The sequence below is a fragment of the Nycticebus coucang genome, chromosome 2, assembly GCF_027406575.1.
Source record: "Nycticebus coucang isolate mNycCou1 chromosome 2, mNycCou1.pri, whole genome shotgun sequence".
NCBI lineage: Eukaryota > Metazoa > Chordata > Mammalia > Primates > Lorisidae > Nycticebus > Nycticebus coucang.
In genome coordinates this window covers 107,230,288-107,255,288 of record NC_069781.1, presented here as the reverse complement: position 1 = coordinate 107,255,288, position 25,001 = coordinate 107,230,288, and the positions used below count along the sequence as shown (strand labels likewise).

The 25,001-nt window shown below is 38.5% G+C and overlaps 1 protein-coding gene and 1 pseudogene across 6 annotated transcripts in view; both read right to left on the bottom strand.

Moving 5' to 3' along the window:
- ZNF782 (zinc finger protein 782) overlaps positions 1-22,657 on the bottom strand; it is a 40,224-nt gene extending 17,567 nt beyond the window's left edge. Inside the window, exons 1-4 of one of the 6 annotated variants that reach the window (XM_053578244.1) lie at positions 22,577-22,657; positions 20,916-21,003; positions 20,156-20,214; positions 15,821-15,947 (exon numbers count right to left, since the gene is read on the bottom strand). In XM_053578244.1, coding sequence (XP_053434219.1) covers positions 15,821-15,947; positions 20,156-20,170 — 142 coding nt within the window. In that variant the 5' untranslated portion in view covers positions 20,171-20,214; positions 20,916-21,003; positions 22,577-22,657. Of the gene's footprint in view, positions 1-15,820; positions 15,948-20,155; positions 20,215-20,915; positions 21,004-22,214 lie in introns of all 6 variants that reach the window. The other 5 variants (XM_053578261.1, XM_053578227.1, XM_053578218.1 and 2 more) reach the window with 5 other exon arrangements.
- On the bottom strand, positions 6,507-9,050 carry LOC128576261 (39S ribosomal protein L30, mitochondrial-like; annotated as a pseudogene).
- Positions 22,658-25,001: the final 2,344 nt, after the last annotated feature.

Sequence of the window (25,001 nt, the reverse complement as noted above, 5' to 3'; positions counted from 1 at the left end):
TCTCATTTAAATCTCTTATATCTTTGTTTAATTTCTGTTTAGAGGATCTGTCCAGCTCTGTAAGAGGTGTGTTAAAGTCCCCTGTTATGATGGTATTATCAGATATCATATTGCTCAGACTGAGTAAGGTCTGTTTCAAGAATCTGGGAGCATTTAAATTTGGTGCATAGATATTTAGAATTGAAATGTCTTCTTGTTGTAGTTTTCCCTTGACCAATATAAAGTGACCATCTTTGTCTTTTTTGACTTTAGTTGCTTTAAATCCACATGTATCTGAAAATAAGATTGCAACTCCTCTTTTCTTCTGAATTCCATTTGCCTGAAAAATTGTCTTCCAACCCTTGACTCGGAGCTTTAATTTGTCTTTTGAAGCCAGGTGTGTTTCTTGCAGACAGCAAATGGATGGCTTGTGTTTTTTAATCCAGTCAGCCAATCTATGTCTCTTCAGTGGGGAATTCAAGCCATTAACATTTATGGAGATAATGGATAAGTGTGGTAGTATTCTATTCGTCTTATTTGGTGAGAGTCCATTGCTTAGTTTTATCTTTTGCATCAGTGTGGAGGTTAGGTTCTGTCCTTTGATTTCTGAGTTCTTACTTTGCTGCTGATGCATTGTGGTGGTCAGTGTGCAGAACAGGTTGAAGTATTCCCTGTAGAGCTGGTCTTGTTGTGGTGAATTTCCTCAATGTTTGTATATCCGTAAATGATTTGATTTCTCCATCAATTTTGAAGCTTAGCTTAGCAGGGTACAGAATTCTGGGCTGAAAATTGTTCTGTTTAAGTAGATTAAAGGTAGATGACCATTGTCTTCTTGCTTGGAAAGTTTCATTAGAGAAGTCTGAGGTCACTCTGATGGATTTGCCCCTGTAGGTCAACTGGCGCTTACTCCTGGCAGCTTGCAGAATCTTTTCTTTTGTCTTGACTTTGGACACGTTCATCACAATGTGTCTTGGAGAAGCTCGGTTAGAGTTGAGGCGACCTGGGGTCCGATATCCCTCTGAAAGCAGTGTGTCAGTATCTTTGGTGATGTTTGGGAAATTTTCTTTTATAATATTCTCTAGTATGGCTTCCATTCCTCTGGGGCATTCTTCTTCCCCTTCTGGAATTCCTATAACTCGTATGTTGGAACGTTTCATAAAGTCCCATAATTCTGACAGTGAACGTTCTGCTTTCTCTCTCTTCTTTTCTGCCTCTTTTACTATCTGGGTTATCTCAAAAACTTTGTCTTCTACCTCTGAAATTCTTTCTTCTGCATGGTCTAACCTGTTGCTGATACTTTCCATTGCATCTTTAAGTTCCCTGATTGACTGTTTCATTTCCTTCAGCTCTGCTATATCCTTTTTATATTCTTCATATCGTTCATCTCTGATTTGATTCTGTTTTTGGATTTCCTTTTGGTTATTTTCCACTTTATTAGCAGTTTCCTTCATTGTTTCCATCATTTCTTTCATTGTTTTCAACATGTGTATTCTAAATTCCCTTTCTGTCATTCCTAACATTTCTGTATAGGTGGAATCCTCTGCAGTAGCTACCTCATGGTCCCTTGGCGGGGTTGTTCTGGACTGGTTCTTCATGTTGCCTGGAGTTTTCTGCTGATTCTTCCTCATGAGTGATTTCTTTTATCTGTTTCCTTGCCCTAATTTTCCTTTCACTTCCTCTTGCTCTTTAAGTTCTTGTGCCTGTGGACTAAGGGTTACAGGACCAGAAAGGTGAGAAGGTTGAAGAGCAAAAAAGGGATGAAAGAAAGGAGGACCGAGTGATAAGAAAAAAAAGAAAGATAGAGAAAGGAGAGGGGGTAGGGATAAGGAATATTGACAAAAAGAAGAGAGGCACAGAAAGAGGGAGACAGGGCAATATAGGTGTACAGTAGGGTACTTTGACACAACCTTAAATAACCCCACCTTCTGGGGGTTGGGTGCCCAGTTGGGTGGTTCCCTTGAGGTCAGCAGCTCTTTGCTAACCTGGTCAGACACAGTACCCCACCTCCACCAAGTAGAGAGGAAAGACAAAAATGCTATAACTCAAACCAAAACAAGCAAACAGAAAACTTTATGGCGATAAAATTGGGTGAAAAACCAAGTGATAGCGGTAGAAACACTAGCAAAAATGAAGTTGTAGTTATTAAAAAAGGCAGCAATGGGAAATTATAATTAAACTAGAAAAATTGAGAAAGAAAAAGGGATCTGTATGGAAAAGATTGAAATTAAGAAACAAAAGAACATCAACAACGTCAAAATAAACAAACAAAAAAACCCAACCAAACAAAAAAAAAAAAGAAAAAAAAATACACAACCAAAAACAAAGCAGTTTGTATATGTTGATGAATATTGTCTGGGCAACACGTGGTCTTTTGGGGTATGGGATGTTAGTCACAGTTCCGATACGACTGGAGGCTGCCGATTTCTCAAACCCCAGCAGGTAGACACCCTAAATCTCTCTTCAGCCCACTTAAAAGGCACTTTGAACTTGTAAACTTGCTGAGCAGAAGCTTTCCCAGCTTTCTCGCTGGAATCGCTGCTGAAGTGGCTATCCACTTACTCAGTGTGCCAAAACTGGTCTCACTCTGCCCCTGAGGGTTAGGGCTGCAAGGCGGCTCAGACCCCACCCTTAGGCTACTTGGTTGCTGGGTTACCAGCTCCCACCCGTTTCTAGCTCTGTGACCCTGAGGGCGGAGCTTGCCGGGGCAGATCGCTGACAATGGATCCGTGTGACCCACCGCCAAACACTATTAGCTCCGTCTGGCTCAGCGGCTCAGACTGGGGCCCTAGACAACGGCCAAAGTTCTCCGCACTCCCACTCAGGCCTTCCCCAAGGCAGTTCAACTCAGTGCCAAGTCCAAGGACATCAAAAGAGTTCACAGGTAAGGCCTTTCTGGTTTGCAGTCTCGCTGCTACTGAACTTACAGTTGTGGGCGGGTTTAGACGGGTTGAACACACGCGACCACTTGCCGGTTTTCCACTGTTTTAGTCCTCCTCTTGGGGTCCAGAAGTCTCTCGCTGACTCCCTGTATCCTCATAGGAGTGGTGATAGGCAGTTCCCACCAGCCAGAGATGCCTGGAGTCCTATCTCCCCAGACTCACGGTGCCCAGATGCAAGGAAGCTGTTACTCGGCTGCCATCTTGCTCCGCCCTATCTTTGCTGAGTTTCTTATTGGAGGATCTATCCAACATTGCCAAAGGAGTGTTAAAATCTCCGACTATTATGGTGCTGGAAGAAATCAAGTTGCTCATGTCTGTTAAAGCAGGTGTCCTCAAACTGTGGCCCACGGGCCACATGAAGCCATGTGAATTGTATTTGTTCCTGTTTTGTTTTTTACTTCAAAATAAGATAAGTGCAGTGTGCTTAGGAATTTGTTGTTTTTTTTTTTTTAAACTATAGTCCAGCCCTCCAACAGTTAGAGGGAAAGTGAATTGGCCCCTTGTTTAAAAAGTTTGAGGATACCTGTGTTAGAGTATCTCTTATAAATTGAGGTGCATTCTGGTTGGTTGCATAAATGTTAATAATTGAAATCTCAGTATGTTGAGTGTTACCCTTAACAAATGTGAAGTGACCATCCTTATCTTTCCTTACTTTTCTTGGTTTACAGCCTATTGTATCTGCAAATAAAATTGCAACCTCTGCTTTTTTCTGATTTCCATTTCCCCGAAATATAGATGACCATCCCTTCACTCGAGTCTATATTTATCTTTTAAGGTAAGATGAGATTCTTGTATGCATCAGATATCTGGCTTAAGTTTTTGTATCCAGTCAGCCAAACTGTGCCTCTTTAGAGGATAATTTAAGCCATTCACATTAGTTGAGAATATTGATAAGCCTGGTAGTTGGACAGCCCATGCCTTGTCCACACCTCTCGAGAAAATGCCCAGGAATCTGAACTCCATGGGGGATAGGCTTCCAGACCATGGAGTGAGAGTGGAGGGGAGTACTGGGAGTTCAGGATTGCAGTTAGAGAATATATATATTTTGTGCCTGGTGTGTGAGTGCCATGGCATGCTAGTAGGTCCTCTCTGGGGAAGGAGTTCCAGTTTTTAGAGGTTCTGTCCCATGGGATAAAATAGGAGGAGATCTGAACTCCGTTCACTGGTTTGTATAAAGTATACTGTGAGCTGTTCTCATGGGGGAGGGGACTCCTGTCTGCGTGGTGATGGATTTTTTAACAATTGTTTGTTTCCTTGGGGTCACAGCTCGCCTCAGCAGGGTTGATGTGTGTTCTTCAACCTTCTCTCTTGGCTCAGCTCCAAACCATCAGCTTACTTGCTAACCTTCTGTCTTTTAACTCTCCTTCTGGATGGGAGCCTTTGTGGAAACCTGGCTCCAGTCGGCCATCTTGCCTCCGCCCCTCTCTTTTGCTGTTAATTTTATCCACATACTGTTTTCCTAATATACTTTAGTTCTTTTTCCATGTTTTCTTTTAGCTCTTTGATCATTTTAAAGACAACTATGTCAAAGTCTTTGTTCAGTAAGTTCAATTTATGGGCTTCCTCAGGAACAGTTTCTATCAATTTAGTTTCTTCCTTTGAATGAACTATATTTTCCTATTTGTACTATATGCCTTATGAGTTTTTATTAAAAAGTAGGTGTTTGATTATTGTAATGTGGGAACAATGGAAATCAGTTTCTCCCTAATCACCCAGTTTTGTTGTTTTTATTTATTGAGTATTGAAGGATGTTGTCTATTTAAGACTTTTCCAAATTAATTTTTGCAAAGACAATTTTTGTCATCTTCACATGATCACCAAAGTTTCTATTGTTTTAGCTCATAATCAGCTAATACTTTGACACAGATTACCTTCAATGCTAGGAGCTAAAACAAACACACAAAATCCCCCAAACTAATGAAAAAAACCCATCCCCCCCAAACACAACTATGTCTCCAATCTTTGCAAACACGCTCTGGTCTGGGGAATTCTTTTGCCACTTATCTAGGGTTGCACTGAATCTAGGAGTCAACGTGAGGTGAAAGCTTATAGCCTTCTTGGAGCATGCATCTTTCCTGGATATGTGCATGGATTTCTATATTTCCCCATACACATACATGATTTTTAATATCCTATTGTTTTCTATTGTAGACCTCCACTTACATTCTCTTGCTCTAGGTACCTGTGAACTTTTAGTGAACTTTGCAGCTTTTATGAGCAGAGCACACCACTTTTCTTGCCTACACTCTGTAAAACATATGAGTGCTTAAGAGTCCTTCAGGTATATCCCAGACAGGTCAGAATAGATGCACACAATAATTTATAAATAAGATGTGCTCTGCTCTCTTTGGTTTGGAGGAAGACCTGGGAACTGGGCTGCCACCTGCTTACAGCCAAGACCACCATTATATTGGGGAAGAGCTAGGTCAAGGGCAAGTTAAAACACAAGACTTTTCTACCATTTTGAAGATGGCTTTTTCCTGTTTTCTTGGTTGCTGTAAGCTTTGTTTTCCAATGGTCCTACAAAGTTCATTTAGTTAGTTGGTTGTTTTTTAGACAATTCTAGGGGGAAAAGAAAACTTGGAATTTTCTAGTTCAGTGTTTGCTGACATCATTATTATTCCTGAATTTTAAGAGTTCTTTGTATATTCTGAATACAAGGTCAGTATCAGATATTTGATTTTAAATTTATTTTCTCCAAGAGTATGTCTTGTGTTTTCATTCTTTTAACAGTGTCTTTGCAGGGGAGTTTTTAATTTTAACACATTGCTGACTAGTCACAAGTTATCCATTAACAAGGATAGTTTGTGCATAAAATTGCTGGTCAACAATGTTAAGATTTTAGAGGTGCTAAGTGATTCTAGATTATAAGCAGCTAAGAGGAGGGGAGAAAGAAAAAAATTGGCTGAATTTGGGACAACAGGGAATTGAGACTGGAAAAAATGAATCAGGAAACAGCTGCTATGTTAACACATTGTTGACCAATAATTTTACACAGAAATTACCCACATTATTGGGTAACTTGTGACCAGTCAGCAATGTGTTAAAGAAGTCTAACATATCAATTTTTCCTTTCATGGATTGTTCTTCCAGTTTTATATACAACAAATGACCACCAAGTCCAGTTTACAGATTTTCTGTTTCCTTCTCAGTTTTTGTTTTGCATTTTTACATTAAAATCTGATTCATTTTGAGTGAATTTTTGTACAAGATGTAAGGCCTGAGTTCGTTTCACCTCCCTTTTTTTGCATACTGATATTTAATTGTTCCAGCACAATGGATGAAAGTCTTTCATTTCTCCTTTGAATTGCCTTTGTGCTTTTGTCAAAATTTGCTTGTTATATTTGTGTGAATCTATGTATTCCACTGAATATCCTTCACTAATACATACTATCTTAACTACAACATATACTGTTAAGTGTTGAAAGTTGAAAATGTGAGTCCTTCAATGTTGTTCTTTTTCAGATTTATTTTTTGGCTGTTGTAGTTCCTTGATTTTCTATAAAAATTTATTTTAGAATAAGGTTGTTAATAAATACTTCCTGGGAAATAAAATCCTGCCTTTATTCCCTAAGTGAAAGTGTTCTATCTCCTTCCTATAAGTATGATGATTCGCTTTAGGTTTTTCCTATATATCCTTAATGAGATCATGACCTTCTAGTCCCAATTTTTTGAAAAAAAATTTTTTTAATGAATGGATTGTATATTTAAATGTTTTTATTCTTCCATCAATATGACCATAAGGTTTTTCTTATTGTCTGTTAGTGTGATGACTTATGTGGATTGATTTTTGAATGCTGAACCAGACTGCATTTGTAAAACAAAACTTATTTGGGTATATTATCCTTGTTATATATTACAGAATTCAGCTTCATAACATTTGTAAAAGACTTTTGCATCTATGTTAATGAGAAATATTAGTGTGTAGTTTTGTTTGCTCATATTTTCTCATTTTCCTATAGTAATACTGGCATAAAATGGTTGAGAAATGTTTTCTCCTCTTCACTTTTCTGGGATTAGTTTGTGTAGACTTGGTATTACCTCTTAAATATTTGGCAGAATCCAGTGTTGAAAGCATCTGGGCCTAGTGTTTTCTTTTTTAGAAGGTTTTACACTCTTAGTTCACTTTTAAAAAGAAATAGGGGATTATTTAGATTATTTCATAATGAGCACATTTAGAAGTTTGTGTTTCAAGAAATTGGTCTATTTCATTAAAATTATTAAATTTATAGGCATATACTTATTTAAGTATTCATTTATGATACTTTTAGTGTCTATGGTATCAGTAATGATGATCCCTATTTCATATTTGATACTGGTAACTTGTATCTTCCTTCTTTTTGTTAGCCCGTCAGGTTGATTTTTTTTTCTGAGAACTAGTCTGGTTTTCCTATTTTCAATACCACCGATTTCTGCTATAATTTCTGTTATTCCCTTTTCTGCTTTAGGTTTAATTTTCTTTTCTTTTTATAGTTTCCTAAGGTGTAAGCTTGGGTTATATACTTTAGATCTTTTCTCTTTTACGTGTACTTAATGCTTAAATTAACAATGGAATACTGCTTTGGCTGAATTTCACAAATTTCTTGAATTTCAAAAAATTCATTTCTGAATACACAGAAATGCTCCAGCTATCTTTCTGTATCTGATTTGTCTAATTCTGGCATGATCTGATACTTTTGTTAAAGGGTGCTTTATGACCTACAGTGTGTTCTCTTTTCATGATGTTCACGCACTTGAGAAGAATGTGTATTTTCCTATTATTGCGGTCTATAAATGCCAGTAGAACCAAATTTGTTGACCGTGCTACTCAGCTCATCTATATCCTTAATAATTTTCTGCTTACTTCATTTATTAATACTGACAGAACAGTATTTTAAGTCTCTAAAACTTAACAGTGGATTTGTCTATTTCTCTTTTTGATCTATCAGTCTTTTAACTCATAATTCGAAGCTCTGTTGTTAGGTGCACAAATGTTTAGGACTGTTATGTCTTGTTGGAGAACTGACCCGTTAATATGTAATGTCCCTTTATCATTGACAACCTTCCACGTTCTGAAGTCTTGTCTGAAACATACTTGACTTTTTTTTTAACCACCCATTTCTCTCTTTTTTGCCTTCTCTACTTTTACAGAGCATTTTATATAAATCCAGTTTATCTCTTGGGTATCGTTTATATAACACTTTTTTTTTGGTATTTAAAATCTCTTAATGAAAACATCTTCATCATTTTTAAACAATTTGCATTTTTTAATCTGAAGCTATTCTGGCATCAGGACTTAATTTTCCTGCTCCTTAGGTTTCAGGTGCCACTATATTACTAATTCTCTAGTGCTCTTGAGCCATGTGTTAGACATGTCTGCCTCTGTTGGAAATCCTTATGGCAGCTTCAGGGGCTTGATGCTTATCCAATGTTTGACCACTTTCAGTTTTGCATTCACCGAAGGGGATGTTCTTATGAACTTAAGGGGTATGTGCTTTTTCTAATCCAAGCATCTTTATTGTATCCTTTTCCCAGTATGGACATCTTTTTCTACTCTTCTAGTAACAATATGCAGTTATGAGTGTTCTGTGGATCCCCACCATACTTTTCATGATCTGCAGGTGAAGACAGACAAAGTAGACTTCAGAACATGGAAGATTACCAAAGATAAAAGGACATTATATATCTGGAATTATCTGGAGTTCTTGACTTGGTAAATCTGTGACAAATCCAATCTGTACAAATGAGAGACTCCACATCTTTTGTCAGTCTGTAGTCTGCCTAATGGCCTCTGAACTACTGTGCACAAAATCCCTGCCATAGTATGGTGATTATTCTCTTTAGAGGCAGTGCCTGCCAAATGCTTAGCCTGAATCTTATTGCTGAGGGGAAGTGCAAGCACCAAGTGTAACATTCAAACTCTGCCATCTCAGTGATCATGACGTGGGAATTGGAACATTTTAATTCTGGCCATATAATACTTCTAAAATCTTTTTAGTGGTTGCCCTAGCATTTACAATATACATTTATAAGTAATCATTCACTTTATCTTAACACTGTAACTATACCATACTACCTCACATACGTGTATTGTAGATATCCTGTCAGAGAACATTACTCATGGCCCTTGTCATTCTTTGTGGTACTGCTATTGTTAATTTCACTTGCTCATATGTTATAATGACCTAATGCACTATTATGGTCACTATTTTCAATTGTATACAAGATATTGTACGTATTATGGGTCGCCTTTATAGCAGGCTCCCTTTGATAGCATGGCAGCTGAGGGAGACACTGTTTCTTAATGCCACGTGTGGTTAGGAATCCAAATTCTCCACTAAGCCTCTGCTGCCAGACATTATGGTGTAGGGATATGGGCAACTTTTTACTGTCAGTTCATAGTGAAAGTCCTGGCTCACAATGAGTCCTCATCTGAAATCACACCATTGGAGTGACTTGGAGAGGTAAATTACTTTGATATTATAGGACAAGGGTGGAAGTCAGCCTTTGTTGATGGGAGATGGCTATAGTTTTTTCCATGATGTTTAGCTACAGTAGGGCAGATGTCTAAAATTTTGTTGTTCTCTCCCTTTCCTGTTCCTTAAAGGAAGTAGGCTTTATTGGCATTTTTAAATGTGTACCATTTCTGTTTCTGGGTTGCTGGTTTTCTCCAGCACACAGGTCTAAATATGTTAGGCACAAATAAAGCTGAGGAAACAAGATGTCATCTCTTGGGTTCTGAGGTCCCCAGCCAGTTTGTTTCCTTCTCTCCACTGTTTACAATACACATATAAAGTCTTCTTTTATGTGTTTTGTAAATAGTTTAGTGTGATTTTTCAATATGCAAAATATGTACAATGTTCAAAAACCCAAACTGTATAAAAAGGTATACTTAAAGTCTCATTTCCATTCCTGTCCCCGTTCCTCATTACCCTCCTATTTCATTTGAGGGAAACAAAGAAGTTTACTACCACACAAAGAGGAACACTGTGTTGTGTTACCTTGAAGTGCTCAACAAATGGTTACAAAATAAATTAAACAAATGTCAAAAGATAGTTGTCACTTTCTTGGGACAGAGACAAATGATGTAAACCAGCCCTGACTGCTTTCTTTAGAACTGCTTTAGCTAATCTATAACATTCTGTAGCTAACTAAAATACTAAAAATCTCCACCTAGTGGTGAATTATAACAACATGAGTTGTATGAAGACTTCCTAATGATTTGTACTGCACATGCTGGATTTGCTTCAGTGTGAATATGTGATGTTACAATGTAAGAGCTCTGCATCACTCACTGGGAAGAGATAAAAGGTCAACACCACCAGTAGGCAATGTGGCATAGCTTTATTCTCTAAAGAACTCCTACACTGCCCAGGAGTTTGAGTGTCTAGAGAACTAAATGTCCAGGGAATGCCTGTGCAAGGAGTGAATGCCTTGTGTAAGTAACCTCTAATAAACTCATCTAACTTACCAAACTGGACTTCTCTGAGTCATTCTTTGATCTCTCAGCTCTATCTCAGTTTGGGGGTGGGGAGGTTGTGGTTTTTCTACACTGTACTGGGGTTTTCCTGAAATATTATTTTTCTTCTTTTGATTTTTATTCTAGCATTTTATTTTTGCAAACACAAACAATTATATTCCTGTCTTTCTTCCTTTCTTACTCAAAAGATAGCTTTCTATGCACATCTTTCTGCTTCCTCTTTTTTCGACATAATATATTTTGACTATCACCCCTTATCTGTGTATAAGCTGTCATCCCTACTATGGCTGAATAGTCTTCATCTGTGTTTAGATTTAACCCAAGTTTAGTCAACTAGTCAATGATGAACATTTGGGTTGTTAACAATCTACTGCTATTACAAATAATGCTGCAAGGAATAGCCCTTGTGCATATGTCATTTTGCAATGTGCAGGCATTCCTAGCACATTTTTGGGTAAAATACAACACATCTGTAAATTGTTTTAGTGTGAAAAATTACATTTATTAAAGATAGATGATTGTATAGTTTTACTTCAAACCTCAATGGATATTCATTGTTTGAAAACTTGAAAATATGACCTCAATAATATAGATTCTCTCGGTCCTCTGTCACATCTTGTACCATGTTCCTGCTTGCTCTCTCTGTTCCAAATGTACTGAATTCTTTTTTAGGACCCTGTGCTCACTATTTTCTCTTCTACTGGGGCTCTTCATATTTGTTCTTTTCTTGGCATAGAATATTTATATTTCCTTATTTAACTTACTCCTAGACTTTCCTTAAAGCTTTTCTCATGTATCAGTGAATCTTTTTGAGTTTGAGAATTTTCATTTTAAAAGCAAAAAGAATAGTTTAGTGAGCTCCTACCTTGATATATCCTTCACCCAGCTTCAACAAATTATCACAAGTATTTTCTAGAAAACTTTCCCTGAACTAGGAAACTGTTCAAATCACCCTATAAAAATTAAAAGTGTGGTATTAAATAAGTTAAAAACTGCACAGGTATCTACCAAATGGTGGATATAAGGTAAACCATTGTTGAGTTATAACTGCATTTCTTGTCACATACTGTACAAATCAGGGTTCAGAGAACCATTAGAAAATATATAAGATTTGTTCTAGTGATCTAATACATAATTTGTATGATGCAGCCAAAGCACTCCTAAATGCTTATATTAGAAAAGGGGAAAATCTGAAGTCAATAGTCTATGACTTCACATTAAAAGAAAATAAAAGGTATATATATCAGAAAGAAAGATATAAAGCTGACATTTCTCATAGATAACATGTTGGCCTATATAAAAATTCTAAGAAATTTACAAAAATCCTCCTGGAACTACTAAGAGAGTTCAGGAAAGTACAGCAAGATCTCAGTATAAAAGAGCAACATACAAAAATCAATCTTATACCTATAAACTAGAAACATGTATGGGAACAAATGAAAAACACAGGCTCAGTGCTCGTAGCTCAATGAGTAGGGCGCCAGCCATATACACCAAGGCTGGCGGGTTCGAGCCTAGCCTGGGCCAGCTAAACAACAATAACAATTGCAATAAAAAAATAGCCGGGCATTGTGGTGGGCTCCTGTAGTCCCAAATACTGGGGAGGCTGAGGCAAGAGAATCGCTTAAGCCCAAGAGTTTGAAGTTGCTGTGAGCTGTGATGCCATAGCACTCTACCAAGGGTGACACAGTGAGACTCTGTCTCAAAAAAAAAAAAAAAAGAGGGGCGGCGCCTGTGGCTCAGTCGGTAAGGCGCCGGCCCCATAGACCAAGGGTGGCGGGTTCAAACCCGGCCCCGGCCAAACTGCAACCAAAAAATAGCCGGGCACCTGTAGTCCCAGCTACTTGGGAGGCTGAGGCAAGAGAATCGCTTAAGCCCAGGAGTTGGAGGTTGCTGTGAGCTGTGTGAGGCCACAGCACTCTACCGAGGACCATAAAGTGAGACTCTGTCTCTACAAAAAAAAAAAAAAAAGAAAGAAAATTAAAAACACAATGCCATTAACAATCAATCAAATGAAATACTGTGTATAAACCTAACAAAGCATGTTCAAGATGTTTATATTGAAAACTACAAAACACTGAAAAAAGAAATCAAGATATAAGTAAACAGAAAGATACATTATGTTTATGGATTATTAAGACTCAACAGAGTGAAGATGTTAACTGTCATAAAACTGCTAAATAGGTTTAATTTAATTCCTATCAAACACCCAATAAGATTTTTTTCTTTTTTGAGACAGAGTCTCACTATGTTACCCTCAGTAGAGTGCTGTTGTGTGACAGCTCACAGCAACCTCAAACTCTTGGGCTTAAGTGATTTTCTTGCCTCAGCCTCCCAAGTAGCTGGGACTACAGGCATCTGCCACAATGCCTGGCTATTTTTTGGTTGTAGTTGTCATTGTTGTTGGTAGGCCGGGGCCAGGTTTGAACCCACCAGCCCTGGTGTATGTGGCCGGTGCCCTAGCCACTGAGCTACAGGTGCTGAGTAGAACAAGATTTTTTTTAACACAATGGCATTATTCAAATATTTATATGCAAAAGCAAAGTAACTGGAATAGCTAAAAAAGACTGAAAAAATATATAATGTAGGAAATATCACTCTACCTGATGTAGAGAACATAGAAATAGACCCATGCAAGTATAGCCGACTGATTTTTAACAAAGGTAAAAATGCAATTCAGTGAAGGATAATAGTGCTGGATGGAGCAAATGGATATCCATAGGCCAAAACAAACAAAAATCTCAAACTTCATGTCCTTTGCAAAAATTAACTCAAAATGCACTGTAATTTAAATAGAAAATACAAAATGACATAATTTTTTTAAAATGGGGAAAATATTTGGGTGATAACTTGGCAAGGTGTTTTTAGATATGACAAAATTGTTTAAAAATCAATAAATTGGACTTCATCAAAATAAAAAATACTGTCTATAAAAGACCCTATAAAGAAGATGAAAAGACAAGACTGGTATAAAAGTATGCAATCCACATATTTGACAAAGAACTAATATCTAGACTTTATAAATTCATTTTTTTAAATTATTATTAAATCATAGCTGTGTACATTAATGCGATCATGGGGCACCATACACTGGTTTTATAGACCGTTTGACACAATTTCATCACACTGGTTAACATAGACTTCCTGGCATTTTCTTAGTTATTAAGACATTTATATTCTACATTTACTAAGTTTCACATGTACTCTTGTAAGATGCACCGCAGGTGTAATCCCACCAATCACCCTCCCTCTGCCCATCCTCCCTCCCCTCCCTCTCCCCCTTCCCCATATTCTTAGGTTATAACTGGGTTATAGCTTTTATGTGAAAGCCATAAATTAGTTTCATAGTAGGGCTGAGTACATTGAATACTTTTTCTTCCATTCTTGAGATACTTTACTAAGAAGAATATGTTCCAGCTCATCCATGTAAACATGAAAGAAGTAAAGTCTCCGTCTTTCTTTAAGGCTGCATAATATTCCATGGTGCACATATACCACAATTTATTAATCCATTCGTGGATCGATGGGCACTTGGGCTTTTTCCATGACTTAGCAATTATGAATTGAGCTGCAATAAACATTCTGGTACACAGGTGCACGGCCCACAGACATATGAAAAAATGCTCATCATCTTTTTTTTTTTTTTGTAGAGACAGAGTCTCACTGTACCACCCTTGGGTAGAGTGCCGTGGCGTCACACGGCTCACAGCAACCTCTAACTCTTGGGCTTACGCAATTCTCTTGCCTCAGCCTCCCAAGCAGCTGGGACTACAGGCGCCCGCCACAACGCCTGGCTAATGCTCATCATCTTTAATCATCACAGAAATGCAAACCAAAACTACTTTGAGATATCATCTAACTCTAGTAAGATTAGCCCATATCACAAAATCCCAAGACCAGAGATGCTGGTGTGGATGTGGAGAAAAGGGAACACTTCTACACTGCTGGTGGAAATGCAAATTAATACATTCCTTTAGGAAAGATGTTTGGATAACACTTAGAGATCTAAAAATAGACCTGCCATTCAATCCTGTAATTCTTCTACTAGATATATATCCAGAAGACCAAAAATCACATTAGACTTTATAAATTCTTAAAAGTCAATGGTTAAAAAAAATCTCCAACTAAAAATGGGCAAAAGTCAGCCAGATCCAGTGGCTCATGCCTTAATTCCAGTATTTTGGGAAGCCAAGGCAGCAGGATTCCTTAAGGCCAGGAGTTTGAGACCAGCCTGGGCAACAGATTGAGATCCCATCTCTACAAAAAAAATTTTTTTTTAATTATCTAGGCACAGTGGCACAAACCTGTAGCCCCAGCTGCATGGGGGGCTGAATCATTAGGATTGCTTGAGCCCAGGAATTGAAGGTTGCGGTGAGCTGTGACCACACCACTAGCCAGGGTAAATGATATCCTTTCTCAAAATTAAAAAAAAAAAAAGATTTTAAAAAAGGAGAGCCAGAGATGGAGAGAAAAGGTTTATAAAACATATATCTACTAAAGGCCTGAACTTCATCAATGTAACAATAAGACAAATTCCCTAAAAAAACAAACCAAAAATGGGTTAAATATTTGATCAGATACTTAATGAAGATTTATGAATGGCTACAAAGCACATAAGAAAAGGTTCAACATCATTAGACACCAGAGAAATATAAATTAAAATCCAATAAGACATAACTAGAGACCAACCAAAATGGTTAAAAATAATAAGACTTACCAAGTATCAGTAATCAAAGAGTAATGAGAACTCACAGATAATGCTTCGGGCATGAAAATAGAGTGAGTTTGGAAACACTTGGTAGTTTCTCATAAAAGTTACACACCAACTTACTTACCAGAAGACATAGCAAACCCACTCCTAGATATTTACACAAGAGAAATGAAAATATGTTGACACAAAGACTTGTAAGTGAATGTTCACAGCAACTTTATTCATAATACGCCCAAACTGGACAAAAGCCCATGTCAACCAACTGATAAAGGACAACAAATTGTGGTATATGCATGCAAAGGAGCATGGCTTAGGAAAAACATAACTACTGATACACGAACACATGCATGAGTCTTAAAAGCATTATATTAAAGAAGCCAGACAAAAGGGAATATATACTCTATAATTCCATGCACATGAAGTTTGAGAAAAGGCAAAATTATTGTAATAGAAAGCAGATCAATAGTTTCCAGAATACAATGGGTAGGTATGGAGGGAAGGAGAATCACAGCAAAGAGCTACTGTGGTCTTTAGGGGGTGCTGGAAATATTCTAAATCATGACTGGATGGTGGTAAGCAACTGTACACATCTTTCAAAACTCACTGACTTGTATACTGAAAGGTGCTGAATTTTATTTTCTGTTAAATACACCTCAATAAAAGTGATTAACATGAAAAAAGAAAAAAACACAATTATACTGTAGAGGGTGTCACATGGTAAGGTCTGCTCACCCACGGAGACAAGATGGCTATAGTTCTCCAGCATCACATCTCTGTACAAGTTCCTCTGAACAGGGCCCATCTGCTGCCACTCCTCCCAGGTAAATTCTACAGTCACATCCTTGAATGATACTGATGCCTGTAATGGCACATTTCTGATTAATCTGAGGGTTCAAAATTTGGGACAGAAAAAACTAACCCATCATGTTTACTGTTGACAGTTTAAAACAAACTACAAATAAGAATGCCTATCAAGGTTCTAATGCTATCTTATACTTTCAGAATACTTAATTAACACAAACACTTTCATGCTCTGATTTATTTATATTTATTTTTAAATTATACATGTGTACTGTAACAATATACTAAAGAAGCTTAGTGCCTTCTTTGTTTTAGGTGCAATTATTATAAACAGAATTCCTGTATACATTTCTCATACATCAGTGGATTATGATGAGTACTCTGTAGAGCCCATACCCCAACCTGGAGATCTCTGCTGAAGAGGTATGTGTAAGCCAAGAGGTATTCCACAAAACCAGATTCACATTTCGGAAGCAATGATCTAGAACAGGGTTTCTTTGGCTTGGCACTCCTCACATTGTGGATCAAAGCAGGCACTTTTGTGAAGGACTGTCCTGTGCATTTTAGGGTGTTTGGTAGTATCCCTGTCCTCTACCCATTAGATGCCAGTAGCATCCCCAGTTGGGATAATCAAAAACATCTTTGGGGGGGCAAAATTACCTCCAGTTAGGAATCACTGCTCTATGTGAATAGTGGACTTAAGCAACGATAGACCGAAGTTAAGAGACGATCTATATTGATACAAAATGGCAGCGATAAAAGAATGGAAAGCTAATCATCATGGGAAACACAATCTGTTCATTGTTTTCTTATGTAGCTATACACAGAAATGCTATACTATATGCAGAGATTGGAAAAATAAAGAAGAATAAAGAGATTGGCCAGACGGTTGTAGTGAGGCAGACGTTCTTCATTTGCACTCAAAATACCTGTGGAACATAAAGACTTACCCCCTCCACTTATGGTTACATGATTTTGAAATAGAGAAGGAAGGTCTAAAGAAAATAAGAATCTAGGAGACATTAGTCCTAGACAACAGACCCAAGTTAAGAGATGATCTATATTGAGGCAAAATGGCAGAGATAAAGAATGGAAAGCTAATCATCATAGGAAACACAATCTGTTCATTGTTTTCTTATGTAGCTGTACACAGAAATGCTATACTATATGCAGAGATTGGAAAAATAAAGAATAAAGAGATTGGCCAGATGGTTGTAGTGAGGCAGACATTCTTCATTTGCACTCAAAATACCTGTGGAACATAAAGACTTACCCCCTCCACTTATGGTTACATGATTTTGGAATAGAGAAGGAAGGTCTAAAGAAAATAAGAATATAGGAGACATTAGTCCTCAAATGGTAACTGAAGTCATAAGAGAAAAAGAGCTGGCTCAGAAAGGACACAGACTGGGGAGAGAAAAGGACCATGTAAGGCATTCAAGGAAACAGCAATATTTAAGAAGTGGGCAGAAAAAGAACAGGATGTGAACACGAAGAAAGAAGTTTTAAATGATGAAAAGAGACATCAGAGAGATCAGACTACTGAAAAATTAAGAAAAGAGGCTTGGCACCTGTAGCTCAGCGGTTAGGGCTCTGGCCACATACACCAGGGCTGGCGGGTTCGAACCCGGCCTAGGCCTGCCAAACAATGACAACTACAGCAACAACAAAAAAAAAGCCAGGTGTTGTGGCAGGTGCCTGTAGTCCCAGCTACTTGGGAGGCTGAGGCAAGAGAATTGCTTAAGCCCAAGAGTTTGAGATTGCTGTGAGCTGTGATGCTACAGCACTCTACTGAGGACAATATAGTGAGACTCTGTCTCAAAAAAAAAAAAAAAAAAGAGAGAGAACTGTAAACATGAATGACTCCTCTAGTTCAAGATAACAGACAAAGCACACACAAGTATATCCCCTGCCTTCAAAAACACACTTAGGTAAAATACAAAACCCACTATAAATCTATGACAAAGGAAGCATACAGGGAAATGTCCCAGGAAAAGCTGGAAAATCTGCTCAAATTCTGGAAGATAGAGGGTAAGATAGTAGTAGATAGCGAAACACAGCAATGTTGCCCACCATCTAATACAAACGTAGAGAGGATGGAAGGAGTTGAGTGCTGACGAGAGCCCAGAGAGATGTCCACCCTCAATGAACCACAGTTAGAAACAAAAAACTCAGTGTGCCATAGGGAGAGTAAATAACTGAAAACCCTTAGGAGGGCTTCATTTTGTGTCTGTTCTGCGTAATTTGCAAGAAATTTTCATGAGACTAACTCTCAGGAGAAATGCTTCAGGAGCTCTAGGCAGCCAAAGGGAGAAGCATGGGCTATTGTATTTAAGTTTGGGGATACTTCTACAAATGATGCCAAATGATTGTTCATTGATGGGATATAGATATAACTTCCATCGTTTTATACTGATCTTGTATCCAGCTAATTGCAAACATTAATTCTAATAGTTTATCTGCAAATTCTACTGGATTTTTTTGTATATTCAATCACGTCACCTCTAAGAAATGAAGTTTTATTTCTTCCTTTCCAATCCTTGTACTTTTTTCTTTCTTTCTCTTTCCTTTGTTTCTCTAACCAACACCACTAGTTAAAATTTCCAACACATTATTTTCAAATTCAGGTGAAAGTCTTCCATATGAAATTATAATGTTAAGTTTTTAAACATACTATCAATCAAATTAAGAAAGAGCCCTTCTATTCTTAGTATGTTAAGAATTCATCATTAATTGGTACTAATTTTTCTCAAATCCTTTACTACATGTAATCATATGATCATGTATGATTTTTCTTCTTTACTCTTGCTGTGATGAATTACATAAAGTTTTGATTAGCTCAAACTTACATTCCTCAAAGAACAAATTTGGAAGACTCCCATGACCTGATTTTAAGACTTACCGTTAAGAGACACACATCAATACAGTGTGGTATTAGCAAAAAGATAAACATAGCTCATTAGAAGCAAAGAGAATCCAGAATCAGATGCACATATACATCCAATTAATTCATGTCCAATTGAGGTGTCAAGGCAATTCAATGGCAACAGTACATTCTTTTTACCAAATAGTGCTGACAGATGCATGTGCAAAGATGGAGGGCACAAATATGGTAAATGTATGTTCACCTACTCCGATATTTAGAGTATGATGCCAGTATACTCTAAATTCAAGCTAAGACCCTTAGACCGTAAAATTATGAATCCAGGTTACAGATTGGGCCAAGAATCTATAGATTCTTGAATGTCTAGTATATATTTTGACCTTTTCTCATCACCAGGTTTTATGCTAAAATAAAATTTAAAAGCCAATCAAAAAAGGAATTATTGATATAACAAAGGAAATAAAGACTTTGAAATCCCAAGAGACTAACATCTATCAGCTCATACACATTTAAAAATGTAAATGAAAATAAACAACTTTCTATGAAAATGTAATGGAAAAAAATTATATTAAGAGAAATACAGATCCAGTACAGGCTTATGATAATTAATAAATTGACTAATAAATTTATTCAGTAATCAAAATCTTTTCACAAAAGGTCCTCACAAGGTCAAAATTTATAGGCGAGTTTCACAAAAATCTACATAAAACACAATTTTCTCATTTTCTAAATTATTTTTTTTTTATTGTTGGGGATTCATTGAGGGTACAAAGAACTAGGTTACCTTGATTGCATTTGTTAAAGACCCTCTTTATAATTGTGTTCCACTCATTTTTCTAAATTATTAAAAAGGGGGGGGGAAGGAGCCTGAAAGTACCCATTTCCTTTTATGAGACTATAAAACCATGATACCATAATTAGATAGGAAAACAAAGAAAGTGTAGTCTATTCGAACTTGTGAATATACAAAAAAAATCCTTAATATTAGCAAAAAGCCCTAGGAAAATATGTAGAAATTTACATTTATTAGCAACTAGGGTCTACACAGGAATTCAAGTTAATATTAGAAAATCCATTAAATTATTCACAAAGTTTATAAAGGAAATAGCTATAGCTTTATTTCAATAGATAAATGAAAGATATTCAATATAATTTAGTGCACTTCATGACATAAAATCTTGGCAAACTGGTAACTGGAGGAAACCTACTTACTCTACTTTCTCAAAAGGTGAGAGCAAACATGAGTTCATGGTAAAACTGTGGATATTTTCCCTAAAGACTGACTCAATCTATTTCTGTTTTCATTTCCTATTTAATAGGAGGACCCTTACAAACCTCATAAATCATTACAATAAAAAGAAGGGAATGAATAAAGAGCTCACCTGAGATGTGTTCATTTTCTGTAGCTCTCAGGAGAGTGCAGAGCACTATGAAGGCTCAGCTGGGGGGATAGAAAGAGGATAGGGTCACAAGGTCTGGCTTGCCCCCAAGCTCCTAGATTCGCTTCCCCAAAATCTCAGGAACCCTATTGGTGAGTGGTCTCCCTAAGTGATAATAGGGTCCCATAGGCCTTGAAAAGGCATTAGAACCACTATGTATATGTACCACTGGTTTCTATGTAATTCTGAAATGATTATGGGGATTAAACCTGCTGTTTTTTAATGAGTGAACATAGACTTTCTCAATTGATTTAATAATGCATATGTCCTTCGAACATAAAGAAATAAAAACAGATTAGCAGAATTAAAGTATACCAAAGGATAAGGCCCTATTCTTCCATTACAATTAATTTAGCTGAAAAACTCAGTATGCATCATTTATGTATTTTTCTTAGTAGTATTGTTTAGACTACAATATCCCTTCAATACTACTACAATACCCTACTACAATATTCCTTGGTAATACACAGGAAATCTTGCAAAAGAGATGAGATGCTTTAAGACAAGGATTTTTAAATATTTGCTTTAATTAGGGTGTATTTCTCAAATGGTCCTTTTGGTAAGATGCTTTTGGTAATTCACCTGTGAGAGTGAAATGCACTGTTTTCCTCCTGGCTCTGTCACAAACCAGGTGTCCCTGGAAAGTCACTGAGCCTTTCAAATCAAATGCTTTTAAAGCTTTCAAGAGTTAGAAAGAGGTAACCTTAGAAAACCTTTCATGTATCATCACTCCAGGTTTCGGTGAGGTCAGGACCAAGTCCCCAGCAACACACGTGACAGTAGTGCAGTATCTGTAAAGAGTGGAGAACAAAGGGGGGCTATTTGGATTTCCCACCCTTTGCCTGATTACCCCTTTCTCCGAGACCTCCCATCACAGCTTTGCAATGACCTGGCCTTTCCTGAGCAGTCTACGCCTGGGCCTCCCCAGTTCAAAGCTGGGCCAAACCTCCCCATCATCCAGTAGCTTCTGGGGATGGTGTCACCACAAAGTCTGGCTCATTCTGGGCAGAAAGATCAGGAACTGCTGCTGGCCATACAAATCTAGGATCCCCTCCTTTCTGTGTTCCTCTGCTTCTGTCCTGAAGCTCTGGAGACAGGTCTAGACCAGAGGAGTTTCTCCTCCAGGTAAAACTCCTGTTTCCTATCCTCAAGTATGCCTTGTTCTAGGAGCCAGGACCTGGACCTGAGAAACAAAGTCATTCCACAGGCAAAAATCTGACTCTTAGAAGGTATCATAATATTAGAGTTAAAAGACAGACAGCCTCACACTGCAGAAAGGGCCAGGAACCTCTCCCACCCAAGGGATCGAAAGGATACCAGAAATCCCAGAACACATTTGACACATGGTGAGACAACAATTACAGCCACTTCCCACCACAGCCTTGTGTATTCGGGAACATGTCACTCTGTTAAAGTGCTGTGAAGACTGCAATACTAGTTTTAAACAGGTGTGATGCACGTGTTACACACGCCCGAGTTCGCACACCTGCCCTTGAATCTGAGCTCCCTCACCACCAGCTTGTGACCCGAGTACATCGCTCCATCAACTTGAGCCTCAGCTATTTTTGATCTGAATGGTTATGTCGACTTCATAGAGTGGTTATGCGGTTTCCTTCAGGCGTCCAGAAAGAAAAGAAGCCTGACAAAAGGGAATATATACTCTATAATTCCATATACGTGAAGTTTGAGAAAAGGCAGAATTATTGTAATAGAAAGCAGATCAATAGTTTCCAGGATTCAAGGGGTAGGTATGGAGGGAAGGGGAATCACAGCAAAGGGCTTCTGGGGTCTTTTAGGGGTGCTGGAAAGTGTCTTCTAAATATAAACAGGAACTGTTAGAGCTTAGTGCCCTGCACTTAGCTTGTTGGCTATCCAGGTGATGACTTTCTAAGTTTCAACACAACGCCATGTCGTTGTTAATGCCCTCATTTTAAGCTGGGAAACCAGACTCCTACCCAGTTTCCTTCCCTAGGCCCTGCTTACAATAGTCTTAAGACTTTACCGGGGTCTTTCTGGCTCCAGAGCTCGTGGTCTGGCCTCAGGCCCACCGCCCGCGTTTTCAGGAACGTCCGTCGCCAATTTTATAAACAAGCTTTCCCTGACCGCCGCCGGGTGGGCAGGTTTCACGGTTCTCACACCAGGGCCCGCATGGAGCACCTGCTCCTGACCAGCATTCAGCTCCAACCGCGCCCTGGAGCCTGCGGGGTCGGGGGTCCTCCCTGCCGGCCTTCCCCAGAAGGAGGGCCTGCCCTATCGCGTTCACTGACGTTGCTGAGCGGGAATCCCAGGCACTTCTCGCTACTCCACCCGGGCGCAAGCGCACCCCTCACAGCTGGCCACCCGAGTTCTCACCCCGGCGCGCACCCTCTGTTTTGAAATTACGTCCCGACGTTGCCAAACCACTTCCCCAGCCGCCGAGAAGCCAAAAGAGGAGGCGGGACTATGGCTGCACAGGCGCAGAAAAAGAAAGCAGCTCCTTCCCAGAGTGCTGTGCGGTGAACCAGACCAAATCAAGACTACATTTCCCACAACCCCCTGTGTTCACTTCTGAAGCCACTGCTGGGCGTTTCTGCGTGTGAGAACGTTCGGCGCGGAAGCTTTCAAGAGCCCTCTGCTCAGAATCTCTAAAATCCCCAAGAGGTTAAGGGTTAAACTTGAACGCTAACCTCAAATGCAAAAGGGGGCCTTCGACTGGATCCTGATTGCAATAACAGCATTTCTTTCTTTCTTTCTTTTTTTTTTTTTTTTTTTTTTTTTTTGCAGTTTTTGGCCGGGGCTGGGTTTGAACCCACCACCTCCGGCATATGGGGCTGGCGCCCTACTTCTTTGAGCCATAGGCATCGCCCATATCAGCATTTTTTTTTTTTTTTCTCATAAGACTTTCGGACACAATTAGAGAAACAATATAGAATGGCGAACCGTTACTTTTGTAAACTATTTTTAAAAATGGAGTTATGTAGCGAAATTGATTTCTTTTTTTTTTTTTGAGGTAGGGTCTCGCTCTTTCGCCTAGGCTGATCTCGAACTCCTGCTCTTATGAGATCCTTCAGCCTTGGCCTCCCAAAGTGCTGATATTATAATCTAATCCGACAAAATAATTGATTTTTTTAAAAGGCATTACTACGGAAGTATTTAAGATTGAAATGATATAACTTTAAATTTACTTTATAATTTTATAAACTTTCAACCTGGAACCTTCATTCTGTCTCAGAGCCCAGCATGGGAGTTGAAAGGCGGGTTGAGTCAGGTGCTGCAGGTATTAGAGGTATATAGAAAAGCTGTTTGCTTTTATATCTTAACATTGCTTTTTGATGAATTCTCTGATTATTTCAACACATTTCTATGTTAACTATCTTAGGTTTCCATATTTATATGACAAGTTTGCAGGTCTTTTGCTGATTATTTAAAAACACAAAATTGCTGGTTGAACTATATTAAATCAATCACAACTTCATCAGAAAAGTGGTCACTACATATGTTCATTCACAAACATGTACTGAAAACCTGCTGTGCGATACACATCATTCCAGAAGCTAGGATAGTAACATGATATAAAAGAGATAAATTTTTCTCCCTATATGAAGTTTATGATTAGGGTTGTTGTGGGGAAACTAGAGGAGAGTAATAAATGGGGCTGTAGTAGATGGAGTTGGTGGAGCATCCTGTGAACAGTGACAATAAGAAGCCATTAATACCTGCATGTTAGCCAGCCTGTATATAGTAAGGGAAAGGAGTATTACCAGAACCTGGCAAAAATGCCAACCAGTAGGATTTGTGGTCTTAGGAAGTCAAACATTGGAATAGCTAATTCATGGTTCACCACAGAGAGCAAAAGGAATGAATAACAAACCTCATATATTTTCTTCCTTCAAATGTCCTATCTCCTGTGTTAAACATCTGTAAACACCATTCTATATCTATTCCTACAATACCGTGCATATCATCTCCACCACATCCTTGTCACCGATTTTCCAGTCTTACGATTCTGTAGCTACCAGTTATCTACCAGTCAATGCATTGAACTATTAGATGTGAATCAGTAGAAATCTAAACTCAGTATGAGTCTCTCCTTCAAAGGTAATAACCAAGTACACCTCCTCTTAAACTCTGCTCACTGAGAAGATTTCTTTTCACCACACATTTCAAAACCACCCCTATGTGAACTGAAATTGTAGCAGCCATCACTTCCAATGATGCCACCACAGGTTGTAGACCCAATTTGAAGGTTCTATCCGGGACTGGCCCTACCTGGAGGATGTGAGAACAAGGAGTGCATGCTGGCTCTATCTGGAACTGACCCTGCCTGGAGGCTGTGAGACTCAGGAGGGCAGGCCCTCCTTGGTTATGGCTGGGGCACCAGGGCCAAATTTCACGCAGGGGGCGGCCGCTGAAAATCTCTCAGCCCCTGGTGAAAGACTGACTCTGCCCCACGCCCACCCCGCCCCCACCTCATCCTGCTAACTAGCCTTTTAATCTTCTCTCTCTCTTATATCCCCTATGTCTCCTAGTGCCCTTAATATCTCTGGGTGGGAGTTAGTTAACATTGTAGTATTGCAGTCAAAACCCTCTCTTTCCAGCAATTAAAGAGTTACTACGAAGTTTGTTAAAAACTATTTTTTCTGACTGAAAAAAAAAAAACTGTGGTTGCTATGTTACAAGTAGTTTTGAGATAAGGTGCTGGCATTTTGCAGAAGACCCAAGGTCAATTACTCATTTAGAACTAGAGAAAAAAAGAAAAGGTCTTCTTTAGACTGTAGCCACTTCTCCCCTCCCCTGACCCCACCACAGG